This window comes from Apostichopus japonicus, chromosome 14 (genome assembly GCF_037975245.1).
Source record: "Apostichopus japonicus isolate 1M-3 chromosome 14, ASM3797524v1, whole genome shotgun sequence".
Taxonomy (NCBI): domain Eukaryota; kingdom Metazoa; phylum Echinodermata; class Holothuroidea; order Aspidochirotida; family Stichopodidae; genus Apostichopus; species Apostichopus japonicus.
Genome location: NC_092574.1, coordinates 22,603,219 through 22,629,889, shown reverse-complemented (window position 1 = coordinate 22,629,889; position 26,671 = coordinate 22,603,219). Strand labels below are relative to the sequence as shown.

The 26,671-nt window shown below is 37.4% G+C and overlaps 1 protein-coding gene and 5 non-coding genes across 15 annotated transcripts in view; 1 reads left to right on the top strand and 5 right to left on the bottom strand.

Moving 5' to 3' along the window:
- LOC139979932 (neurobeachin-like) overlaps positions 1–26,671 on the top strand; it is a 282,051-nt gene that overhangs the window by 130,747 nt on the left and 124,633 nt on the right. For all 10 annotated transcript variants that reach the window (XM_071991173.1, XM_071991177.1, XM_071991179.1 and 7 more), the window contains one exon: positions 2,827–2,963. In XM_071991173.1, coding sequence (XP_071847274.1) covers positions 2,827–2,963 — 137 coding nt within the window. The remainder of the gene's footprint in view (positions 1–2,826; positions 2,964–26,671) is intronic.
- Trnac-gca (transfer RNA cysteine (anticodon GCA)) lies at positions 14,212–14,284 on the bottom strand. The gene has a single exon. It is a non-coding gene; the product is annotated as a tRNA-Cys (tRNA).
- Trnac-gca (transfer RNA cysteine (anticodon GCA)) lies at positions 14,585–14,657 on the bottom strand. The gene has a single exon. It is a non-coding gene; the product is annotated as a tRNA-Cys (tRNA).
- On the bottom strand, positions 14,958–15,030 carry Trnac-gca (transfer RNA cysteine (anticodon GCA)). The gene has a single exon. It is a non-coding gene; the product is annotated as a tRNA-Cys (tRNA).
- Positions 15,331–15,403, bottom strand: Trnac-gca (transfer RNA cysteine (anticodon GCA)). The gene has a single exon. It is a non-coding gene; the product is annotated as a tRNA-Cys (tRNA).
- Trnac-gca (transfer RNA cysteine (anticodon GCA)) lies at positions 15,704–15,776 on the bottom strand. The gene has a single exon. It is a non-coding gene; the product is annotated as a tRNA-Cys (tRNA).

Genomic DNA, 26,671 nt, shown 5'->3' with positions numbered 1-26,671 from the left:
ATAAGAGCAAATGAAATAAACAAAGGTTGAAAGAGTAGACAGATTATAAGAGCAAATGAAATAAACAAAGGTTGAAAGAGCAGACTGATTATAAGGCAACATGAAATAAAGGTTGAAAGAGTAGACAGATTATAAGAAAACATGAAATAAAGGTTGAAAGAGTAGACAGATTTAAAGAAGCATGAAAAAAACAAAGGTTGAAAGAGTAGACTATGAGAGTAGCATTAGCGTAGACTATAAGATAGTAGATTACAAGAAACATGAAATAAATAAAGATTGAAAGAGTAGACAGATTAAAAGAAGCATGAAAAAAACAAAGGTTGAAAGAGTAGACTATGAGAGTAGCATTAGCGTAGACTATAAGATAGTAGATTACAAGAAACATGAAATAAATAAAGATTGAAAGAGTAGACAGATTATAAGAAAACATGAAATAAAGGTTGAAAGAGCAGACAGATTTAAAGAAGCATGAAAAAAACAAAGGTTGAAAGAGTAGACTATGAGAGTAGCATTAGCGTAGACTATAAGATAGTAGATTACAAGAAACATGAAATAAATAAAGATTGAAAGAGTAGACAGATTAAAAGAAGCATGAAAAAAACAAAGGTTGAAAGAGTAGACTATGAGAGTAGCATTAGCGTAGACTATAAGATAGTAGATTACAAGAAACATGAAATAAATAAAGATTGAAAGAGTAGACAGATTATAAGGAAACATGCAATATAGGTTGAAAGAGTAGATAGATTAAAAGAAACATGAAATAAAGAATAAAAAAAAAATGAAAAATAAATAAACAGTAATAGGTTGAACAAATATTGTCCTTGATTTGCATTATAATAATGAATTTTTTTATTTATGTATTTTATTTATGAAATATGTATTTTGAATTAATATTTATAATTTATGTATTTTCAATGCTCATTGAACAAACAAGTATCTTTAGAATTCTCTGATTGTGTAGTTCATCTTCACCTGTATCTTGTGTTGTTTTACAATCATCCGTTATTTAAGTGCTTCATTTTTATCTTGGTTCTGTGTATCAGCTACCAATTCATCCTTCATTGATACTATTGTATTTATTGGTACAGTAATTATGTTGACGTGATGTGTTAAAGTACAGGTAAACAATAACAAACAAACAAGAAAAAAGTTGGATATTAAGGGGTTAATCAACGGTCTAGCGTGCGTTACTCACAGGATTAATGCACAATCGGGGGATAATGCAAGCGATGCACGAGGGCGGAGCTTGAATGCATCCAGCGATAGCATTAACACCCGGAGTGCATTAATCATGTGAGTAACGCACGCTAGACCGTTTGATTAACCCGTTCATTCATACACTACCATTTGTGTGGGGGAAAAATCATAAAACAAAACATTTTTGGTTACATATAACCAAAGATTTATTAAAGTGATGCCCCGTAATTTTACCGTGCGTTACAGGATTAACCACGGTCAGCTGACCTGAATGGACCAATAGGATTTAGGAATCTTTACTAAGTATGAATGAAAGAGGTATTTAATATGAAATTTACCCTGGTATTCAAGTTCTATTAAATCCATCTAATTTTGTTCTTCAAACGGTGCTGCCTGCAAACACCAATCCAATCTTCCCCCCAAATGTGTCAGTTTACCAAACTTACACCCCTCACCCTTAGTGTACCACCAATAAGCAACAATCAAGTGCCTAGCGTTACCTGCAAGCAGTACCCTGCACTCACCTCAAATGGGGAATATTTATTTGGAATGGAGAATTTATATTTCATATAAAAAAGTAATACCAAGAGCCTCATACACCAATGTTACCTTTAGTACACCACCAAATTAAAGTAGTTTTGTGCCTGTTAATTCCTGCACTGGTACCCTACACATACCCTGGGGGATCGCATATATTACAAGTTACATCAGTATACCATCAACCCTAAGAAATCTTTTACCTACACATACCAAAAATACGTCGTAAGCCTGCCAAAATTTGTACCTTGCGAACTACCATCATCCCAGGACTTTTGAAATGTTAATTTTATACCGAAAAATTGCAGTCCTTTTAACCACCTTATTGCATCATAGAGAATTACAGATGCATGCTTATGTCCAAAACTGATAGATCACTATTTGGTTTGTAACAAAACCATTTCATCCAAGTTCATCAGGTTAGGCCTGGGTCTTCTGTCATAATATAGATATTAAAAGTTGTTCATTATTAAACACAATAGACAAGTGTGATCGGTTATAAGATCTGATATTTTCAAGCAGTACTGATCACATTCAAAGTATTTGCTTCCCCTTTCTTTTACCCTCTTACTCTGCTTGACCCCACCCACTCTTGCTGCACCTCTGGTAATTCTCCCTTCTACTATAGATAATTCAATTTTAGTGAATTTGGAATAAAGGGGGTATGACTTTGCTTTAAAACTTGTTCTCTGCATAAATTCGCTAGTGCTTGAGGAACTCAATGGGTATTTGATAAATTAGACAGTTGCCTTTCCGACTGCTTACAAGAATGTTTCATCCCTTCTATTATATTTAAGCTATGCAAAACAAACCCCTCCTCCCCCCTTCTTTATACTTTGCTTTTTATTCTCTCCATGTGTTTCTCACTATTTGGTTCTATATATGATCATAAAGAAACCTACCCAAACCGTCCATTATTACCATATTAGGTGTGTTATTATACTAAAAGCCACCAATACAACTGGGGAATGTAGTAAACTGGGTGATTTGAGCTGTTCTGATTTCATTTGAAATTGAATTAAACAATAAAAGAATGAAGCAATTTAATACACAACTAAAATGGAGATATTTGCTGTAATTTTTTGTTTTTAGGTACAGTCGTGTATAGTACGCAGGCTTCACTGGTGGCCCCCTGTGTCATAGCTAAAGGGACTCTGTCGATAACCGCCTCTGAGATGTATTTTGATGTTGAGGAGGAAGATGAGGACTTCAAGAAGATAAATGCATCTGTAAGTCACTTACCGATTCTCATATTTGTCTGTCTGTCAAACTGTCTGTCCGTCTTTTTTGTGTGTGTGTCTGTCTGTCTGTCTTTTTTGTATCCTTTGTAGTCTCTCTGTATGTCTCATGTAAAATCCCTTTTCCTAGTAACTCTTCTAGAAGCAAAGTCTTCATCTGAGTGGAGAATTTATTTATTTATTACTTTTTCTTTATTCTAAATTTTTAAATATTTATTTAGCCTAATTTGACAGACGTTTAGCACATGGACCATTGTGAATCATATTCTTCTACACATAGAAACCGTTTTGTTCTTTATAACCGACCTGTGTTTTGCTCTCAGAGACAGAACAAGTCTAGTTTTCAGATCATTGGATGGTGACCTGTCACTTTACAGATCTCACTGGTTTGTTCAGCTTTTGTCTAACTGTACAGGTAGACATGAGTCTACCTAGTTTTCATGGCTTTTAATAGGTTTCGTGCCTTATCGCTGGGAATGCATAATTCATGAAGTTACGAGAATGTACGCCAGAGCATTTTTCATCCATAGTTTTTATTAATGAAATCTGGCTAAATTCACCTAACACTCAACTGTCCTCAATGTGATCAGTCACGGAAAGGCAGGGAGAAGAATCCAGTCCAATTTTCGTCGGATCATCATTCATTAATGAAAAATTAATGAGCTTCTGTGATTAGTCAGAGATGTGGACGGCCTTTACATGATACAAACCAAAAAAAAGTGGCATATGAAGCATTTTTGGTTCCTTGCTTTAGCAAAAGGAACCTATGCAGTCAGGTTGGCGTGTGTGTGTGTGTATGTGTGTGTGTGTGTGTGTGTGTCTGTGACACTTGCTTGGGTACGCTCTATCTCAATAAGGGAATGTTGGATTGAGGCCAAACTTGGACTATAGATCCGCCATATGGAGAAGGTGTGCCCTATTGTTTCTGGTGCCCACAAAGGTCACCAAAGGTCAGTTATGGTCCAAAAACCGAAAATATTAAAACTGCAATAACTCCCAGTGCCAATGTGTGACAAGATTGATATTTTGGGACAAGTTGTGAACTGGTTAGGCGAGCATTTTCAAACTTAACGGTCATGTGATCCGAGGTCACCAAAGGTCAATTAATGATAAAAAACTAGTATTTTTGCAATAACTTGAGAAGGAAATGTCCGTTAGGGTTGGGAGTTGCTTCAATGTTATCCAATTGTCGACCCGCATCTGGGTGACCCTTGACCTCAATTTGACCTCTGGTGACCTTTACATGTTTTTTGGGATTTTTACAGTTTTGATGCTATTTTCAGATGTCAAAGGTACCTTCTGAACATAAATGTCAATGGGTTGACCCCGTGTGACCTTTATGTGGGAAGTTATATGGGGTCAAAGTTTTTCGGTAGGAGTTAGGATGGTTTTACAGACTTTTCGTTTTGTTTTTTGGAATCAGGAGATTAAACTACATCTGAAACCAAGGTCAAAAGGTCAAAGGTCACATTAGAAAAAATGTTCTTATTTTGGGAGGAAACGAGCAAAAAAGGAAATGTTTGGTTTTGATGCTAGATTTGGATATCAAAGGTACCTTCCGATCAAAAATGTCAATTGGTTGACACCCGTGTGACCTTCGTGTGCGAAGTTACACGAGGTCAAAGTTAATTTTCAGCCATTCAATGGAACAACTCCCAGTTCCAAGGTGTGACATGGTTGATATTTTTGGACAAGTTGCAAATGGTATAGGGAAATATTTTAAACTTAACAGTCATGTGATCCGAGGTCACCAAAGGTCAAATAATGTTAAAAAACTATTATTTTGGGGGCAGAAAATGGGCAAAGAAAAAATGTTTGAATTTGTATAGTTTGATGCTCTAATTTAGGTCTCATCAATCAAAAATGTCAATAAGTTGACCCAAGGTGACCTTTGTATGTTAAATATATATGAGGTCAAAGTTAATTTTCAGACATTTAGTATAATAACTCCCAGTGCCAAGGTGTTACACAGTTGATATTTTGAGACAAGTTGCAAATGGTATAGGGGAATATTTTCAAACTTAAGGGTCATGTGATCCGAGGTCACCAAAGGTCAATTAGTGATAAAAAACTAGTATTTTTGCGGTAACTTGAGAACAAATTGTCCGTTAGGGTTGGGAGTTGCTTCAATGTAATCCAATTGTCGACCCGCATCTGGGTGACCCTTGACCTCAATTTGACCTCTGGTGACCTTTTCGTGTTTTGTGGATTTTTACAGTTTCGATGCTATTTTCAGATGTTAAAGGTACCTTCTGATCATAAATGTCAATAGGTTGACCCCCGTGTGACCTTCGTGTGCGAAGTTATATGAGGTCAAAGTTAATTTTCAGACATTTAGTATAATAACTCCCAGTGCCAAGGTGTTACACAGTTGATATTTTGAGACAAGTTGCAAATGGTATAGGGGAATATTTTCAAACTTAAGGGTCATGTGATCCGAGGTCACCAAAGGTCAATTAATGATAAAAAACTAGTATTTTTGCGGTAACTTGAGAACAAATTGTCCGTTAGGGTTGGGAGTTGCTTCAATGTAATCCAATTGTCGACCCGCATCTGGGTGACCCTTGACCTCAATTTGACCTCTGATGACCTTTTCGTGTTTTGTGGATTTTTACAGTTTCGATGCTATTTTCAGATGTTAAAGGTACCTTCTGATCATAAATGTCAATAGGTTGACCCCCGTGTGACCTTCGTGTGCGAAGTTATATGAGGTCAAAGTTAATTTTCAGACATTTAATGCAATAACTTCCAGTTCCAAGTTGTGACAAGGTTGATATTTTTGGAGTAGTTGCAAATGGTATAGGGGAATATTTTCAAACTTAAGGTTCATGTGATCCGAGGTCACCAAAGGTCAATTAATGATAAAAAACTAGTATTTTTGCGGTAACCTGAGAACAAATTGTTCGTTAGGGTAGGGAGTTGCTTCAATGTAATCCAATTGTCGACCCGCATCTGGGTGACCCTTGACCTCAGTTTGACCTCTGGTGACCTTTTCGTGTTTTGTGGATTTTTACAGTTTCGATGCTATTTTCAGATGTTAAAGGTACCTTCTGATCATAAATGTCAATGGGTTGACCCCCGTGTGACCTCATGTGCGAAGTTATATGAGGTCAAAGTTAATTTTCAGACATTTAGTGTAATAACTCCCAGTGTCGAGGTGTTACACAGTTGATATTTTGAGACAAGTCGCAAATGGTATAGGGGAATATTTTCAAACTTAAGGGTCATGTGATCCGAGGTCACCAAAGGTCAATTAATGATAAAAAACTAGTATTTTTGCGGTAACTTGAGAACAAATTGTCCGTTAGGGTTGGGAGTTGCTTCAATGTAATCCAATTGTCGACCCGCATCTGGGTGACCCTTGACCTCAATTTGACCTCTGGTGATCTTTTCGTGTTTTGTGGATTTTTACAGTTTCGATGCTATTTTCAGATGTTAAAGGTACCTTCTGATCATAAATGTCAATGGGTTGACCCCCATGTGACCTTCGTGTGAGAAGTTATATGAGGTCAAAGTTAATTTTCACACATTTAATGCAATAACTCCCAGTGCCAAGGTGTGACAAGGTTTATTTTTTTGGACAAGTTGCAAATGGTATAGGGGAATATTTTCAAACTTAACGGTCATGTGGTCCAACGTCACCAAAGGTCAGCTAATGTTAAAAAAAGTAGTATTTTGGGGGGAGAAAATGGGCAAATAAAAAATGTTTGAATTTTTACAGTCATGCTCTAATTTAGGTCTCACCGATCAAAAATGTCAATTGGTTGACCTTCGGGTGACCTTTGTGTGTGAAGTTATGTATACAAGTTCAAAGTTCATTTTTTAATTTAATGCAATTAAATCTCAATGCCAAGGTGTGACATGATTGATATTTTTGGACAAGTTGTGAACGGGGTGGTGGAACATTTTGAAACTTAAAGGTCATGTCATCTGAGGTCACCAATATTATCATATCTGTTGACACGCTTGTAGGTCTCTTATATTTCTTACATTTTCGACGCCATATTTAGATCTCAAAAGTGCCTTTTGATCCAAAATCCGATCACATTTTGTGATCACAAAAGTGTTGGCTTTATGGGAACATGTAGGACCACAATTACTTGGACTATTTGAGCCCAATCTTGCTTGATAATATTATGTGTATTGTCATATACCCCAAGCAAGGAACCACAGTGCCCTTGGGCTCTTGTTATGAAATAACAGTAGACCGAGCTGTGAAGAGCTATATGTGAAATGACAATTGGCTGGACCTGGTAGGGTCCTAATACAAATGATAACAATAGAGTTTTGACAATGGAATTAAAACATAACTTAGTCCTTCAAAGTTTAGTTTCTAGAGTTACTTTTGAACAATTACAATCAGAATTTGATTTACTTTAATGACATAAAATTAAGATTCACTGAATATATTTGAGATTAATATTATTCTTTTGGATTTGCCCATTGTTTTTAGCTACCCCCCATCCCCCAATTGTATTGTCTGCCTTTCTCTTTTCACTTTTCACTTCTCATCCTCTTCTGGTTTCGTCTGCTTCTCTCTTCTTCATTGCCACATTTATAATTTGGGGTAACATGACAAAAATCATTATATAAAGATTTTTTGGGATCGTTTATAACGGTTGTCTCTGGTTGTCAGGAAGGCACTGGTCGTTTATAATTAGAGCCTACTTTGTTAAACTGCATGTACAGTGAAGCATGTGGTTCCCGAAGCTCAGGAAACATTAACATTGAAAACTAGACCAAGTTTAAGGGGAGACACTGTACACCTGTGTCACCTAATAGACAATAGCACTGTGGTTGATGCAGAATTGACTTTTAAGTTCATTAACTACGGATTGATCAGACTTGATTCAGCAGTCTTTACTGTTTTTATTGCGTACAATTAAGTTCAAGAGTGAACGTCCAAGGTAAGTTAATTACAGAGAATAGCCGAGAAGAAAGAAGACAGCAAATGAAACAAGGAGGTGAGTACACCTTTAATCTCCTAGTTACCATTAGAGGAGCTTAGGGAGTTAAATAAGATCATCCATGGGCAATTACCTTTTCTTTTTTAAAAATGCTAAATATCGCTGTCTGAACTTCGGCAGAAACAAACGCTGCAGTATTCATTGCAGTCCGCGACTTTACGTCCGTTCACGCTTTGTCGACAACTGAAGTGTAACAATTCATTAGTGAAGCAGTCATTACGAATCTTAGTAAGAAAGACAGTTTTTGCAAAGTTATTGACCGGAAACGCGTATTCCATATGGAGTAAAACTCAATCGCCGTCTAATTGAACAATTATTATTGTTATTTCTTATTGAAAAATAATTGTGAATAAGTTCCTTTACCGGTTTTCAAATCTGTACTGTTATGAAATCAGCTGGTAGTGTTTCCAATGTAACCTTGCCTACTCCCACACTCATTACATAAAAGATGATTACTTAGGTTGTTACTTCTGTAGTGACTAAGGATAATCCAGAGTAGATGTATCTAGGTCAGGCGGCATAAATTACACAAAAAAAAGTCTCACAATTGTGATTTTCATGAAGTAGTTACGCAAACTTTCAGCTGATGCAGCTTTCTGAATGAGGAGAAAAATTCCTTTGTAGCAATCGTGGCAAATAGATACTTCATTTGACAAAGTGATAAAAACCTAATCATGTATAGTTTAGTATTAAGACTCAACCAGGAAGCTGGATATCAGTATCATAGCCTAATGCTCTCTCTCCCCCTAACACACTCCCTGCCCTAATCCACTCCCTCCCCATTGCACTGATCCCTCCCCTCCCCATTGCACCCACCCTCCCCTCCCCACTGCACCCACCCTCCCCTCCCCACTGCACCCACCCTCCCTACTACACCCACCCTCCCTACTACACCCAACCTTCCCCCTTTTCCACTTGATTTACTCCAGCAATGTTTTTCTTCTCATCCAAGAAAGTTGCCAAAAATGATCTATTCATGACCTTTTTGAATTATTGATAAGGACAACTTTATCTTGGATTCTAAAATGCAGATGAGGCTAGGCTTCGTGTGTGTGCTATTACAGTGTGATAGGTTTAGACTATTCAGTGAGAATGCTTTGCTTTTAAATTTAAGAGACTCTCGCAAGAGTTTAACACATTTACTTTGAAAGTGTTACAATGCAACTCAACCAGCTGCATTATCAGTAAGGTTTATCTTTAAGGATTAGCAATAAGTTTTCATCTGTAAGGATTAATGATAAGGATTACCAGTAACTGATCTCTCGTGGATTATTACGTTATAAACCAAACAGTTATTCAGTAAACCACCTGTTTGTCATTGGAAAAGGAGGAGAACGATATTTTTGCATCTGCAGAAACGTATCTTTTTTTTCAAATGCAGAGAACGTTGAGATATATGAAAGCAATCCAGTAAGTAAAAGTCAATAGCGCTCTCTATTTTGATCATCTTCCTCGGATAGGTACAGCTCATGAACCCGTGAGCAAAATTATAGAGCTGCGTGAGTCACACACAAAGAGTGTTTTATTAGGTCACACTCTAAAACCTCTTAGCTGTGAATGGTTTAGTAAACTAGAAAATCCGATGATGCAGACATGTACAAGGGAGTAATGTTTAAGCTGAAGGAAAACAAATAAATTTTAGTTACTAACTGAGAATACATCAAGACAGATCTATGATTTGCCGCCAAATAAATGATAAGATGTCAGTACACCAAATTAACGTTTAAGCTGTTGATATTATTTAACAGATGCAAGTTTTATAATATTTGAAGACTTAATACACACTTTGTATAGTAAAAAGACATTGCAATGTTCGCAGAAAGAAAATAAATAGCACCCTCGTCCAATAAATATTTATTTGGTGATAAAACGGATGTAAAAGTGTATACAAAAATAAGAACAACGAATCAGTCAATTGATTCTTGATTTAAATCTTGCCATGAGATCACATGTACAAGATAGTACAGACTTTCCAACAACAGCTGGAGGAATGTAAAGAAACGAGGAAAGAGTAAATTAAGAAAATTGGGAGCGTGTAAAGTATGAGCCATAAAACTGAGAAAAGGGTATAGATTACTGCATGGTTAAGATCCAACAGTGAATGGCTATCCATGTAACATGCCATCTTGAAACCGAAGCGAAATCCCAGCGCTTAAAGTTTCATTTAAACTGATCGTTTATTTACTCTCCAGTTTGGCCCTGAGAATGGAGGGTCCGTTTTTAACCTTTGAAACAATCGTATATATATACTGTACCAAACATACACGAAACTCAAGTTGTGCGTAGCGTTATGATCAATGGTTTTGTCTCAGAATTAATAATGCAATCAATGGACGTTGGACGTTTTTTTTTTGCACCACTCTTCATTGAAGTGAAAAGGTTTTGAATAATGTCGATAATTTGTGTATTGCCAACACTCCATTTTGAATGACCTCTTTGGTTATATTTTGTATGACAAAGTGACATAGTACTGAACGATACTATTTATAGAGATTACTGCCGGAGGGGGGAGGGGCGGTTAGAACAGATTGAGAACAATATTACAACGAAAATACTAATCGAAGTATACATGTAAAGCATAAGAAACGTACCAGCATCGGATATTTGGTAAAATTGTTGGAACCTTTTCCATAATGTATACCTGGTCTCAATGTTTGGTAAACTTGTTGGAACCTGTTGCAGAATGTATCTATCTGGTCACAATGTTTGGTAACATCATATTTTAATTGTATAATTCAAGCGTTCATGAACTTTAATAACGTCTACATTATAAATACCTTTAATTTAAAATATTTTCCCTTTTTTATATTTTTTTTATAGCCGAACCAAAGACAATTGACTTGATTCCCAGGGCGATACTATTCTACCATAGAAACACGTTAATACTTATATAGGCCTATACTGTAGACTTTTCTAGCGTGTGTTTTCTGTGTGTCTGCTGTTTTTCACATTTATATTTGCAGTTGTATGATCTCTCCCGATATCATTGGCACTGATACTTTGAACTTTTCCCTCCTGGAGAGAGAGAGAAAGAAATATCAAACCACCCTCCATTATACATATATGTGGTATTTGAATTGAAAGACATTTTTTGACTTTGTGTTTTTTAATGAAAATGTCACTGTTCGACATCATTTCGTCTCACCAAGATTTGTGGTTTTAAACAAAACCAAGAAGAAAGAAAAAAACTAAGAGAAAGAAGAATGAATAAATAAATAAATAAAAGAAAGAAAGTAAAAAGCTTATCGATTAAGTCGGCCATAATTCAAATCTTTCTTGAAAAATATCTCAACCTGTATATGTATGTATATATGTATACGAAAGATCTTCACTCAGTTCTTTCCTTTTACAAGTTCACACAATTCGTCTCCACGAATCTGTTGCCAGAAATATCACCTCTCGGTTTGAAAAATCCCTTCCAATGGCTTTTATAAGACGCTAGCTGGCTTATTAAAGGTGACAGATCTATAAACAAACCAATCTGGCGCGGCTTTTTAGTTGTGTATGTTACAACCGTTTACAATTTCTACCTTTTCTTTGGAATTCTTCGTACGGAGATGTCAAAGTGTACATGTTTTAATGTGCGAACCATTAAAAGGCTTCTTCTTACTCTTTTTTTTTTTCCTTTTTTTGTGGAGTGAGGCTTGATATTCCCTTTGCGGCGTTTTTAAACTCCTTGTTTGTAAGTAAGATATCAACATCATAAAAATGGCGGCGAGGAAGCGACCATATTACTGCCATATGAAAACGGGAAAAAAAAGAAGAGAAATCTAATAGAGAGAGGGAGAGAATGCGGATTATTTTTTTCCCCCTTTGCCCCGTGTATGACTGTCACATTAGTCAATGGTGTGAAGTAAATTACAATTTATACGTTACTTTTATGGGTAGCCGTATTAATATGATATAAGTGTATTTGAGGGATATTAAAAGGTTTGCTGTTTCGTGATCAGAAGTAAAAGTGATCGCGGAAAGGGTATTTAGTGTATCAAGAAAGGGAAAGGACTGGGTTGTTTTTCTTCTAATTAGGATGCATATGAACGTTGGCTACGATTCGGCCTATATGTATATGAAAGAAACAGGAATGACAGCTTGGAAGATTGACGAAGTTTTCTTGGTTTTCGGTATTAATGCCAGAGTATTTTCTTGTCGTTCAGATTGGTTTTTGTTTTGGTGGGGGGGGGGGGTGGAGGGGGGAGGGTGGATCTCGAACAAATTTGTGAGTGGTAGTTACGTTATTCAACACGAACTTTGTCAAGTTCAACACAGTGTCAGTATCGAATGCTGCAGATGCGAGGGATTATATTGAAGCACACTAACTGTGTAATCATCAAATCACATAGCTTCAGCGGTAAATGTACGTTTGGTCTGCAAAATAGGAAATTAATCTAAGCATTGTTTGTATGTCAGGGCTTCAAAGTTGACTTCAATTCTTAAGTAAGAAATTAATGTAGGAATAAAAATATCATAAACCATTACGTACATTGATTCATATCGTAGTTGACAAGATCAGGCGGAGTCGATCGTTTTTAATCCGTTTTTACTTTGGTCGCCAGTAACTTCACTCTAGAACGGAGGCATTGAGACTAACCGTCTCGATATCCATAACCATACATGCCTATACTACGACCTACTTTTAATTGCTTAATTTTATCCAGAGAATCCTACTTTAAATTATTTTATTTCTTCTTATTGTTCTTCCGTTTTCTTTTATCACGGTCTCCCCGCCCTCTCCCCATCTCTCTCTTCGACCGACCTCATCTTTTTGGTTCTCTGCCTTTAACGTCAAAGTGATCTCGACGACACGTTTAGTAGTTGAGAAGGGTGATTAAAAAGTGATTGTTAAGTGATTAAAACCGTTCTCTGCCCGTCAAAAATGATATCCTTTCGTCACTCGACCAAACCCACTTGGCCCAGTTTTCCCATTCTGTAAAGTTTACTAAGGCCTACAAACACCGTTTGCAAAACGATTGAAGTACACAGAATAACACACATATAAGCTTTGAAGAGTGCGAAGCGTATCAAAACAGTTAAAGGAGCATTCCTCTAGATTATAAATTATTTAACCGACTGTATATGTTTAACGTGTTGATCCACATCACCGTCGAGGTGCAATTTCGCACTGCAGTCGTGGCATTGTGTGTTATTGTCAAGGAGATTGTCAAAGCTCGCTATAGCGGGCGTGTGAGTTACGTAACAAGTAAATCACTTAGTAACTGATGCCGTTAGTAAAGTCATATTTCGTTTTATCATTAACATCCCATTTTCACTTTGCATATTTTGGAATCTACATTTTCCCTTTAGTACTCACATTAAAAACAATACAAAAAAAAAAACAACAACAACAAACGTTGTCTAATTAACAACGAAGTTGCCTACCTTTCATACTTTTGACGAGGCACGGTGGGGTGGGGTGGTGTGGGGAAGATGTGTGAAACACATTTAACGAAGTAACGCTTCTCTGTGCTCATTGTAAAGAATGCACATGTTCGATATAACCAGTTCACTAATTTAAGGCGAGAAGGGACTGCTCCTTTAATGTGAGATGGTATTTTGCTGTTGTTCTGTAGCGTACGTCAAGTCGATCCACTCCTAAACCCGCCCAACCGAGAAAACGGCCTCAAGTCCTTGGACAAAGCAATCTCTGCGATTGATTACGATAGGCAAACACCCTACTCGCCTCTTCTTACTATCAATAGATGAAAATTAAATATAGCAAAGAGCATTTGAGCTGATTAAAACGCACTCTCAAAGCGATTAGGTTTGTAATCACCGAAAGAAGAAAAGAAGAGAAAACCCCAGCCGCTGATTGAATTGTCTTACTCAAGGGCTCTTTAGCCAGGGATCCTGGCCTGCTCATTCCACAATCAAATAAAATGGAGGTTTCTCCCCTTGAGGCAGAATAAGAAGGAACGACAACAAGATTATTATTACCCAAGAATAGAGAAGAAATGAAAACCCCTTTGGTGGGGCTGACTGGATGTAATTGCTATTTTCATGGATTCTCTTTAATACTGGGGAAGGTCGGTCGTTACTCAAGATATGGATTAATTCTTTTCATGTATTTTTTCATTTTTGATCTTTCGTGACTCTGTGAGCGTAATAGCCTGACACCGTAGGGTAATGAACTTAATAACAATGTGCGCAAAGACTATATATATATATAAATATAAATTTAAATATAAATATATATATATATATATATATATATATATATATATATATAAATGAAAATCGTAATGAGTTGGAAAATCAAGAACAGTGAAAAAACTTTCAGCCTCCACCGGGATTCGAACCACGGGCCTCCCGCTCTGCACGCGGACACCCTAACCACTAGGCTATGGACGCTGTTTGTATGTCCAGAGGTTCGAAACCGGTAAGGAAGATCGTAATTCCACTGTAGGCGTTTGTCACCTATATCGAACAATACTAGTTCTGTTTTTGGTGACATATTTTGCCCTACTCTAGAGATCAAACATGATGCTATCCAACTCGAAAATCATTTGTGATTCCTAAAGCCGGATCTCGAAAGAGATACTTTGAACAGACTTTATGTTAATGCAATGGAGGTAAACGACAAAGGCAAATGAATATATATAAATGAAAATCGTAATGAGTTGGAAAATCAAGAACAGTGAAAAAACTTTCAGCCTCCACCGGGATTCGAACCACGGGCCTCCCGCTCTGCACGCGGACACCCTAACCACTAGGCTATGGACGCTGATTGTATGTCCAGAGGTTCGAAACCGGTAAGGAAGATCGTAATTCCACTGTAGGCGTTTGTCACCTATATCGAACAATACTAGTTCTGTTTTTGGTGACATATTTTGCCCTACTCTAGAGATCAAACATGATGCTATCCAACTCGAAAATCATTTGTGATTCCTAAAGCCGGATCTCGAAAGAGATACTTTGAACAGACTTTATGTTAATGCAATGGAGGTAAACGACAAAGGCAAATGAATATATATAAATGAAAATCGTAATGAGTTGGAAAATCAAGAACAGTGAAAAAACTTTCAGCCTCCACCGGGATTCGAACCACGGGCCTCCCGCTCTGCACGCGGACACCCTAACCACTAGGCTATGGACGCTGATTGTATGTCCAGAGGTTCGAAACCGGTAAGGAAGATCGTAATTCCACTGTAGGCGTTTGTCACCTATATCGAACAATACTAGTTCTGTTTTTGGTGACATATTTTGCCCTACTCTAGAGATCAAACATGATGCTATCCAACTCGAAAATCATTTGTGATTCCTAAAGCCGGATCTCGAAAGAGATACTTTGAACAGACTTTATGTTAATGCAATGGAGGTAAACGACAAAGGCAAATGAATATATATAAATGAAAATCGTAATGAGTTGGAAAATCAAGAACAGTGAAAAAACTTTCAGCCTCCACCGGGATTCGAACCACGGGCCTCCCGCTCTGCACGCGGACACCCTAACCACTAGGCTATGGACGCTGATTGTATGTCCAGAGGTTCGAAACCGGTAAGGAAGATCGTAATTCCACTGTAGGCGTTTGTCACCTATATCGAACAATACTAGTTCTGTTTTTGGTGACATATTTTGCCCTACTCTAGAGATCAAACATGATGCTATCCAACTCGAAAATCATTTGTGATTCCTAAAGCCGGATCTCGAAAGAGATACTTTGAACAGACTTTATGTTAATGCAATGGAGGTAAACGACAAAGGCAAATGAATATATATAAATGAAAATCGTAATGAGTTGGAAAATCAAGAACAGTGAAAAAACTTTCAGCCTCCACCGGGATTCGAACCACGGGCCTCCCGCTCTGCACGCGGACACCCTAACCACTAGGCTATGGACGCTGATTGTATGTCCAGAGGTTCGAAACCGGTAAGGAAGATCGTAATTCCACTTAGATTAATAAAATATATGTAGGCGTAAGTAGTGCATGGAATGACTCTACAAAAATCTACTGTCTCAGATAACAACACAAACAAATATAATTTATATTTATAAATTCTATACACAGTTAAATTCTATGCACAGAAATCCTATATACAGTTCACCTTCACAGCTAAGCAAACATTCCAAATGTATCAACAGAAGTTAAACCAACAAGAGGATTTCAACATGAAAGTAAAGCCTTTATGACATCACACATGTCCATCAATAATTGTGATCCACTCCAGGGAAGAATCGAGGGTTTAGCCAAATCATAATATGGTAACATTCAATGAACCATAATCTTTGAGTTGAGAACAAGAAGTTGCCATGGGGTTTCATAACAAAAAGGCGTAAAGTACTTTTCTCTTAAAGGTCTTTTCATTTCTGCCACTGGAATATCCCTTTTACGAATAGGAAAACAAAACTTCAAGAAGCACGGCAAGGATTTTATAATCGTTAAGCTGGATGACAAGTTTAATAGTCATCCTGAAATTTATAAGTCAGATCGCCCCGAATTAAGGATTTAAATCTACTGAAAACTAACTACATTTAGTACTGACTGTAGGAAGACCATATGTACTTTCCTGGTCATTCATACATCTATACGATTATCATTAATGTTATACAGCCTTCGTCATTTACATGATATCATGAAAATGAGAGGGGGAACAAATGCCGCGAACATGTAGGCTGTACTTTTTGAGTCATAGAAACACTCGCATTGGAAATAAAAAACTTGTTTTTATCACGTGAGTTCAATCTGTCACTTAACAGAAAACGTGATTCAACTTGTTTCTGGTAATTGCAAAAAATTGTTAACGTGCCTGTCCAAGAAGGATCTGCTATTTCTTATAAAGGAATTATGATAACCAGCATACCTCTTGCAAACTAAGTATGCTTCAGCCACGTGACTTCTGCACATTATCGATCTGTGGACTGGCATATACTGTATTATATGCTACGCTTATGGAGGCATGTCTTATTAATCATCCATACCCCAATCTGTATGTGTATATATATATATATATATATATATATATATATATATATATATATTTATATATTCATAAAATATTCCTGTTTAATTGGATGGTATATTACAGCCTTAGGAATGTTTAACAATAAAAAAGGATCGAAATTCTAAGAAATTATATTTGATTGAACTATTTCGTTTTAACTTTGAAACTTCGTTGCCAGTGAAATGTATTAATTCCGTGATTTAACACCGTTTTAAACTTTCTGGAAGAGAGATAGAGAAGCGGAGAGTGAGACTATGGTGGTTATTGATATTATTTAAAACGATAAGATCTACCTACCTATTATGCCAGACATACGATGTCTGTGTATATTATTCACGCTGTACATGTGAGATACGACAGTGACGAACATATATCTGTTAACTTCACACCATTGCATGAATAACCGATGAATTTATAGCTGAATATTTATATTAAAAAAAAAAAAATCGGACATTAGATGAAAAATAGCAACAAATAAGCAATGCACATATTATGCTGTTTCAAAGTGCAACGAGGGACGTGTGTGGTTGTTTTTTGTTCTTCTGTACCCTCAGGACAGTTTTGCATTCATAACGCCTTGTAGTGTATACTCATTTATACGTCAAAATATTGGAATGTTTGCCCGGTTTTTCGCTATAGAGTCTGGACCCGCAGAATTCAAAATCAATAAAATCGGCTATTACACCGCCCCCCCCCCTCACCACCACCCGCGCGTCAAAATATTTCTACTTGCAAATGGATATTGCATTGTTACATAAAAAAGTGTTTTTCTCTCTCTAACAGTGACCGTAAAGGATGCGGTATCTGTATCCGATTTTCCACGTATATAATATTCAAGAGTGGTTTTTATGAGAAGAAGAAAATTAATTACCCCACGCAAATATGAAACGACCTATTATCGAATTTATTTAATGATAAGGAACTATATGACCATAAATCAAAGAGATTGCGGCAATATCGTCGAAATTAGTTGATTTATGGTTTGTGAGGATTGTATGACGAGTTATTTTAGGGCTGAGGAGGTTTCGTACGATTCTCGTTCATTTTTTTTTCTGATCTTGGTGACAGATATCTGTGTTAGCGAGGTCGTATAGCGGAGTCGGCGTTATCCGGGGCCGACGGGGTAAGCTAATGGGATAAAGAGTGATTTATTTGCATCATTTAGCGGACGACGAAGACGAACGAGGGACTTTATGGCGGGTTGAATAAACCGCAGATTGCAGACAATATGAAGAGTGTGTTTCCTTTAATGTTGCTTAGTGATACAATTCGCTGCGAATTAAGCCAGTCGTACCGTATATGCTTGTTTCTATTGTATTACGGTATTTGCCATGACTCGTCTTTTCTGTAATTTGGAAAATAAATTCACCGTAGTTAATTGTTGAACGTCAGATGTAACGTCATAATGAAATCAAACTGTAAATCAAAATGGCTACAAATATAAACTATACTTATACGAGATACTTGTATCATCAGGTGAGGATCAACGCTTCATTTAACGTTTCATGAATATTCAATAGGGGTGAGATATACAGTAAGAGTTGACAATGTCTTGTAGTAATGGAAATAAAACGCCTTTACAGCGGCATTTTGCATTTCGATTTGTCACAATAATCCGTACAGTCATTTATCTTATAATGCATACATACACATTTGCATAGCTTCTCGGCCTTTTTTTATAGCTAAGATCATGTTTAGCATTATGTTCCTCTTCTAGGGGGGGGGGGGTCGTGATACACCCCTGACGATGATCAAACAGTTCACAGTCTGTATGCAAGGGAACTGTGGTTGAGAGCGGATCGTTTGGTTTTTCGTGGCCAGATTCTTTCTTGGGTGACTTTTCTTAAAAAAAAAGTATTTATTCTATGTAGTCGTGTAGCCTACACTTCACCGGTAATGACCAGGCATGAGACTCTTCCGCGGAAACGCGGATTTCCGATTTTTTTTTTTTTTTCATTTTCGCGTTTTTTCTCGTAATTCGCGTTTTTTATTTTTTTTTATTATTTTTTTTATTTATTTTTTATTATTATTATAATTATTATTATTTTTTTTTGCCGAACATGCTGGACTGTGAAGGGAAGGAACACCGAATTTGACCAGTGGTGGAATCAAGTAGCACAAAGCAAGCAAAAAAGCCTTTTTTTGGTTCAAAAAAGCTAATGGATAAATTATACAAGCAGAAATTCCACACTTTTTTGGCGAGTTACGTGATGTGATAGATTCCATCTTGAGTCCACCATTTTGCATTTAAGCCCTCCTTACCTGACAAAAAAATTCTAAAGGGGAGGGGGACACCCTCTTCCCTTAAACCCCTCCCCCAGGACGGCGATCGATAAATTTCAGATTTTTTTTCCCCGGCTCAGTCTCATCCCTGAATGACACAATCTGTTAGTTCAGTCCACTAAAGTCGTAATCAGATCTCAGCAGGAACCATCATGAACGATGGAATCGGGAATTAATGTTGAGATTTTTCTCAAATTGGTGGGACACACCTTTTTTTTCTTTATTTGATAAGATTTACACGGTTCATAAATCTCTACTTGAGAGCGGTGAAACAGTTGTGGCACTATACATATCATTTTAGTTGAGTTGATCGAGAGTCATATACGGGTTCAATAGTATGTAAGAATGGCTTGGCCAGAACAAGCCCCCTTTGTGAGAATAACCCAAAGTTAAATGTGAGCCAATCCCAAAACATGTCAGGAAATGACTGCAGCCGATTTTTACACAAGCATTTTCGCAAAAATCTTTATTCCTGCAGTTTGCAATTTAGGCGTCCCTTGTAACCGGCGTATGACGTAGCCTTTCAAACACTGTAGAATTATCTGTGCATGCCGATAATTTATCCTTACTGAACCTATGTTTTGGTAATTCTATCTGTTCCTTTCTCTTCTTCCTGACGATAAAATGGAGAGAAATTTCCCCTCGGAAAATGGGATGTTTATGGTTTGGGTAAATGGCTCAATTTAGACTGCCGCCGATTCGTATGTATATTGATTCATGACAAAATTGATTCGTAGAAAAAAAGAAAAGAAAAAAAAAGTAGAAAGAAAATATATACATATATATGGCTCAGGAGAAGTGAAACATACACTTTTTTTCTTCTTTAAGAACCAATTATTTATTTCTTCGTCAATTTGCGGTCAACATTTTTCACGTATAATTTGATGGTTTATAAGGTAAAATAACACAGGAGAGATCGGTCTACCTCAACCTTATTGCTGCGAATCATAGGTTTTTCCAGCTAGCAAGGAATGTTCAGAATTTATAAATATATCCTATAAAACACGATGTACTTACGTAGAATGGATTTCTTTCTTGCATATTGGGGTTCATTTAGTAAATTCTAGGGTTTCGCCAATTTTACGGTCAAAATATTTCACCTATAGCTTCTTGATAGGCTTTCGGTAAAACAAAAATGAATTAATCACTAAAACGGAGGAGAACGGTGTGTCTCAAGATGTTCGTTTGATTGCTGCGAACAGGTTTTCAAACGGGCAGGGCTGTTAATGTATGAATATGTTGAAATAATACAGTTCTCGTAAAGAGGAAGGCTCTTTTCTTTTTACCTTCGGCCTCTTCGTATGTTACTGAGAACGGTTGGCGAGAGATTCGCGGGTTACATCCGGTTTATAGAAGGGTAACAGACGTCATATGTCGATGTAAGAAATCAGCTTTGTGAGTTTATTTGCCTACTTAACGATAATTTCACCAAATTTAAACTATAGTATTTATAACATGTTACTCAAGATCCAGTTGTAATGGATCAAACTAACTCTTCATGATGTGCTCGTCAGATAAACGTATAAGCCTAAATAACCAGCGAGTGATCCTCTTCATTGTCATTGTTGAACATTTCGTCGCTAGGACACTTTATCATCTAAATGACGTAATCATGGTTGAAAAAGGCAAACCAGAAAATTCGTCGTTTTTCTTCTCTTTCTTCTTTGCATTGTTATACGATATTTACGATATTAGGATCGCACATTTATCATTTATGTTTGCTCAACAGCAGCTGCCTTTAAAGAATTGTTTACGCGTGAATGGCAACATTTGCGCGCACACGCACACCCACAGGTGTGTCTAACATTCAGACTGAGGACCCATTGTTTTTTATTTCATTGGTCGAATCCATGTACACTAACCTTAACAATACCCCTGAACAAAAGAATTCTTCTGGGGACGTGGGGATTCTTTTGAAATGATTTCAGAGGGCTTGAAATTCCTTTGTTCAAGCCCTCAGTCAGAATACAAAGCACACACATGCACACACACACACCAAAAAAGATGGGAAAGAAAGTCTGCTATCAAATTCAGTCGAAAAAGTAAGAGAACAAAGTACTCTTTTTTTTTAACTATATAGTTGTAATTGTTATTCTTCAAAAGAACAAAAAAAAACATGACCTTCGTGTGCACTCACTCACAAGGATAAAACTTGAGTCGTTTGCCTTTAAGCCAATTATCAGAAAGAGGCGTTGAATGTTTTAATTTCTGTTCGATATTTAGCCTGTTTAATTCAATCTAGATGAGATTTTTAACGGATTACCGTTTAATTTCCTAACGGTTTGTTAAAATGTATGTATGTGGTTTATGCGGTATAGACGAGAGATACGCACCCTCACCCCCCTTTCTCCTCTGAGGCCAGACTGTAACTTGTATGGCCCAGGTGTTAATCCAATTACACAACGCGATTGGCTGACTGGCTCTGTGACGTATCCATGGGGAGCTAATCAAATTAAACTTGACTTTACCGGCGATGCCCTTATTGGTGTAATCTTGTTTTAAATATTGTCAGTACTTTTTTTTTTCTCCGAAGAAAGAAAAAAAAAGTTGGGCTTATTTTGTCGCTTCTTTTATCTGTGATTTTCTAAGGCAGCCGTTTAAAAGCTAGTAATTCGATTTTCCCGCCCTAAATTTGATTAGGTTTCAATTAAACGTCCATTTTGAGTAAATTAATACCGCTGCGGATGCAAGATTACTAGCAATTAATGGGATGAAATTGTTTTGTGAATGTCGTAGAAATGATTTCCCGTGGGTTAATAGTGAACTTCTATCGTATAATTTCACTTAACAGAGGCTTGGACGGCATCTGTAAAACAGAAAAATAGAGAGGATAAAAAAAGTAGACAGAATTAGATAAGCGGTTATAGATGTGAATGCCAGTCGGTTTGGCTCCAGGTAGATTATAGTAAGATATGTAGTAGTAGTACAGTGTCGTGTGAGTCATTAGTGCGTTACTTAATGGGACTTGAATACGGGATCATGTAGCTATCAGGCCAAAAATAACACAGTTTGGTGGGACAAAGAAATTCCAAAGATGTATGTGAAGAATAGAGGGAGACGGTATATAATATCGGCTATTGTGTTTGAAGAATCTCATACACAAATAACAAATACCAATGACTTATTATTACCGTTAACAATTCAAACTGGAAGAGATTATTTGTAAATAAAACGACACCATATCCTCACCTCTTGTATAATAACGACGTGGAATAAGGGGTTTAGGCTTGGCCATGCAGGGTTCGTTCAAAGGTGAGAGTAACATGTGCCCCTTGTGGTGCCCCTGTAGGTGATGGTGGTGCCCCTCCATCTCCACTTGTCTTGCAAAGAGAGAGAAATAGAGAGCAGAAGAAGAAAACGTATCGATTTCATCATCAACTGATATCGTCTTTCATATAATATCAGTCATTATTGTGTATAGGATATGCATTGCTTAATTCAGCGATATGATCGATGTTTGGCGGGGCATTCACCTTACAGGGAAGGAGATGATAAAAATGGGCCAGGAAAATGAAAGCATGCAATAAGCTATGTACAGTTATTATAAACTGCAGTAGTAAAGTACTGTTTATTGCCTCAACATGTAAGCGACATACGCGACTTATATGGCCCATTGAATTGCCGCGGTTTAATGGAGCGACTCCAACATGCAGGGTGCGTTTCAATAAGTTTCGGCAACATATTTCATGTTACCTCCTTTATGAGAATAATTCTGCAAATTTAATCAAACTTTCCGTACACGAGGAGAGGCTTTATTTCATTAATTATTGGTCTTTGGCGATGTTTTTTTTATTTCACTGAAATGTTGTTTAACAACACTACCAGCTGTCCGTATATATAGATATCCGCGAGCATAAATACTCGTGGAGTGTCATATCTGTTGGATATCCTGATTATAGACGTGCACATGAATCCTTAATAATCACCGAGAGGTATATATATGTACCGTATGATAGATATTTCAATGAATTCCGTTTTCACGTGTAACTTAATTTGAAATAGAAAATCTTTGAGTTGGCTGCTGGTATTCAAAGTACTGATTTACGATAGATTTTGATAGAACTCGTCTGGACAGAAGCTATGTCTGTGCCGTATCCTCGCTGATGGCTGCGTACAACGTTGCGATACTTTAAGTTGACATCAACCGGGACAGAATTGAGGAAGGTATAGAGGGATATTACATACCATAGTACTGATTATGCTGGAGAACACATAGCCATGGATGGGGGTGGGCCCAAAATTGATCTTACGGGTCACGGTGAAATACTTTTCCCAATCCTCCAGCCACAACACTTAATGATGTATATACCGGGTATACATATACCCGGTGACTACTGGAAAAATCAGATGGATAACAAAAGGGCATACATTTCAACATGAATATTATATTAACGTATGCCGATTTAATAACCAATCATCGAGCTGGATTCGAATGGAGCAAGGAGAGCGTATAATCAAATTTAATCGTAAAGATTCTGTTGACTAATTCCGCCTTCTTTTTATATCTTTTTATGATTGATGTATATTGTTGTGACCTACCTATACATGACCGGTTGATATGTTTCGATATCATTCCTTCATATAGTCCTGACATGTTTGAACAGTATACTAGACAGTATAAACTTTTCTTTATATATAGCCCTCCTGTATAGCATCACCTCCATGTAAATTGATTACAGAGTGATTAATAATGAAACACCTTATTGCTAAAGCGTTCCGTTTGATCTAGTTTTTATATGATATCCTTATGTCTCGTGTTCTTTTCTTCTTTCAATGTCCTTTCATTAAAGACACTATATAAAATGGCACTCGCAGCTATTTCATGCGAATCAAGCAGGCTGGTTTATTTTATATTTCTCAGCACTAAATCCCATAATTTCCATTTGGTCTCCAGAGCAACGGCCATTTTGGGTTTTTTTCGTTGTTGTTGTTAGTTGGATTATATACTCTTTTTTTTTTTTTTTTAGTTATCTGATGGTTACCGTTCTGGTGCAGTTTCCTTCTTAATGAAGTCATCCATTACCATTCTGCGGCTGGCAAGTGCGTTTGCCATATACATGCAAATTGTGATCCATTTTCCGCGCCTGAGTGCCGCGGTAAGGCAAGCTGTCAGTGGCGTTCTGCCCGGCTGCGTCCGTTACCTGACAGCAACGAAAGACGGCAATATATGTATATATACACATCTAATCCATGCATATATATACGAGATGGCACAATAACCGCACTCTTCCCCCTGTCTGCTGTTTTTTCCCCTCCAGTCTTTGAACAAATGAATATTAACGCTCGGTTTCACTCAAATTGACTCCTTTCTAGTGTCTTGCTTCACTTCATTTGTCACTTTACGATGAAGACATTTCGCCAAGCTCTGTTAGTTATTCAGCAGTTATCGCGGATCATCATTCTACTATTGAGATGTAGTGTATACTGAGCAAGCTGTCTTCTCCATAATTTGCTACTAAAAATTCACAATATGGTTTCTGCCCGCGCATGCATGACTTGATCAAACATTTATGGAAATTATTCAAATTGCTGTGTCTCTCCATGCAGTGTACTTTCACAGCGAGGGACCGTTTACATACGTCACCATTAGATGATACGCTACAGTTGGAAGTGGGTTGGGGGGGGGGGTGTTCGACGTAGGAGGTGTGTCAGTTTATGTTGCCGGGAGACGGTGCAAAGTGATGACCTGAAATACAATGGCAAGGGGGCTGGGTGGGGGGGGGGGGGTGCGGGAGAAAGATAATGAATGAACACATAACTAAGTGTCGAAAGTTTACGTTTAGGACTGTAACTGCAGCAAGTTGCGGAAACTTAAAACAAAATAGGAAATTTACATAACAGGAGGAAAAAAATGTGTTGCAAGACCCGTTGACCATCATCCCCATCATCCCACCCCCATCATCCCCCATTACCCCCCCCATCATCCCCCATCATCCCCATTCAAGACCCTTGACCTCTCACATCATCATCAACCAGACAGATCGACGTAATACAATGTTTGACACGAGACTGTGTTCATATAAAATTTTGCACTGTACCGTGATAATTGTACCAACACCATTGTATGCAATTGTTCGACAAATGTAGCATGATTTTGAGAAAGCATTATCGTGGCGAGCTGCATATTGCCCCCCCCCCCCTTTTTCAAAAGAAGAAAAAAAACACGAGAAAATGGGACATTTCAATAAGATCGTAACACGCGTGATAATTGCTTGAAGAATGTCAGTGAGTAAATGCAGTCACACAGTCTAAATTCTAAAGGTGAGGTATTGGTAAATTCCTGTATCAAACCATAGATTGATGTATATTACGTATCCTCGACAAATCCATACCATGCAAATGTCTGCGTGCAGCCTACTAGCTTCAGTCTACACAGAAAGCAATGATACATATCAAACATTTTTATAGTTAAAAAGCCTCCCCTCCCACGTATACGATTACATTGCTATGTCGGTATATACGTGCTATGAGATCTAGAGTTGTTATGTACCCTGTCGTTCAACAGTGAGGCATGCGCCCTCGTTTATACACAATGCCCGCTTACAAGTTTACAATGTTCTCTAATATTGTTCAAAGTACTTTGACATCTAACTGGGACATGTATTGTTTCCTTCCCCCACCGATTCATCATAAGTCGAGCATTAAAAAAAAAACAAGTTAAAGATTTGGTGAGGAAAAAAAAACAGTGACCGTGGAAGTTACAAAACCAGGAAATAAGTATACGCTGTAGGGACTACTCAAGGAAACCTATTAATTTAGATAAATCCCAACAGGCGCCTCGCCGTATTCCTCCTCGTATATATGCCTTTATAATTGACTATACAGACTCGAGTCATTATTCAGACGCCTGCATCCGAGGAACAATTGATTGGACTGGGTGACATGAAATCCTGGGAAAGTATAACACAAGGGCGGGGAATAAATTAACATGTAACTGAAGCTGCCCGTCCTTTGCGTGTGAGACCCCCTTCACTTCCAGTAGAAATCTCTACAACTTCCTAATCGAGTCAGCTCTTGTAACCCTTAGCCGGAAAAGGGGGTAATTCCCGAATAGATCTAGTTCCGTGACTTGACCTTCGCCTGAGTTGTCCTTAATCATGACGTCATTGTGATATATGCAGGAAAGGTATGGGTTTCATTATACATTGTCCTTTATTGAATGGTTCCTGCATGGCGCGGTTAAAAATCAGACTTGCTCAAGCATTTCCTCAGTATCCGAGGAGGTGTTAAAGCATACAATGGTTTGCGTTTGGTCAATATCACAATTAGTTGAAACTAAAGGAAGAAAACTTAGATATCTGGATCTTTTATTTATTTAACCATGCAGCCAGGGTTCAATGAGCAAATGAGTAACGCTTCCATTCGGTTCAGCACAATACAGCCACCCCTCCCTTCCCCTCCCTAACCCCAGACATTTTCACGCCAGTGTTGATCACATGTAAACCTCAAACTGGAATTTGTGGATTTCACTTCCGTATTTCAAAATTGTGGAAATTAAGGAAACCATAGCA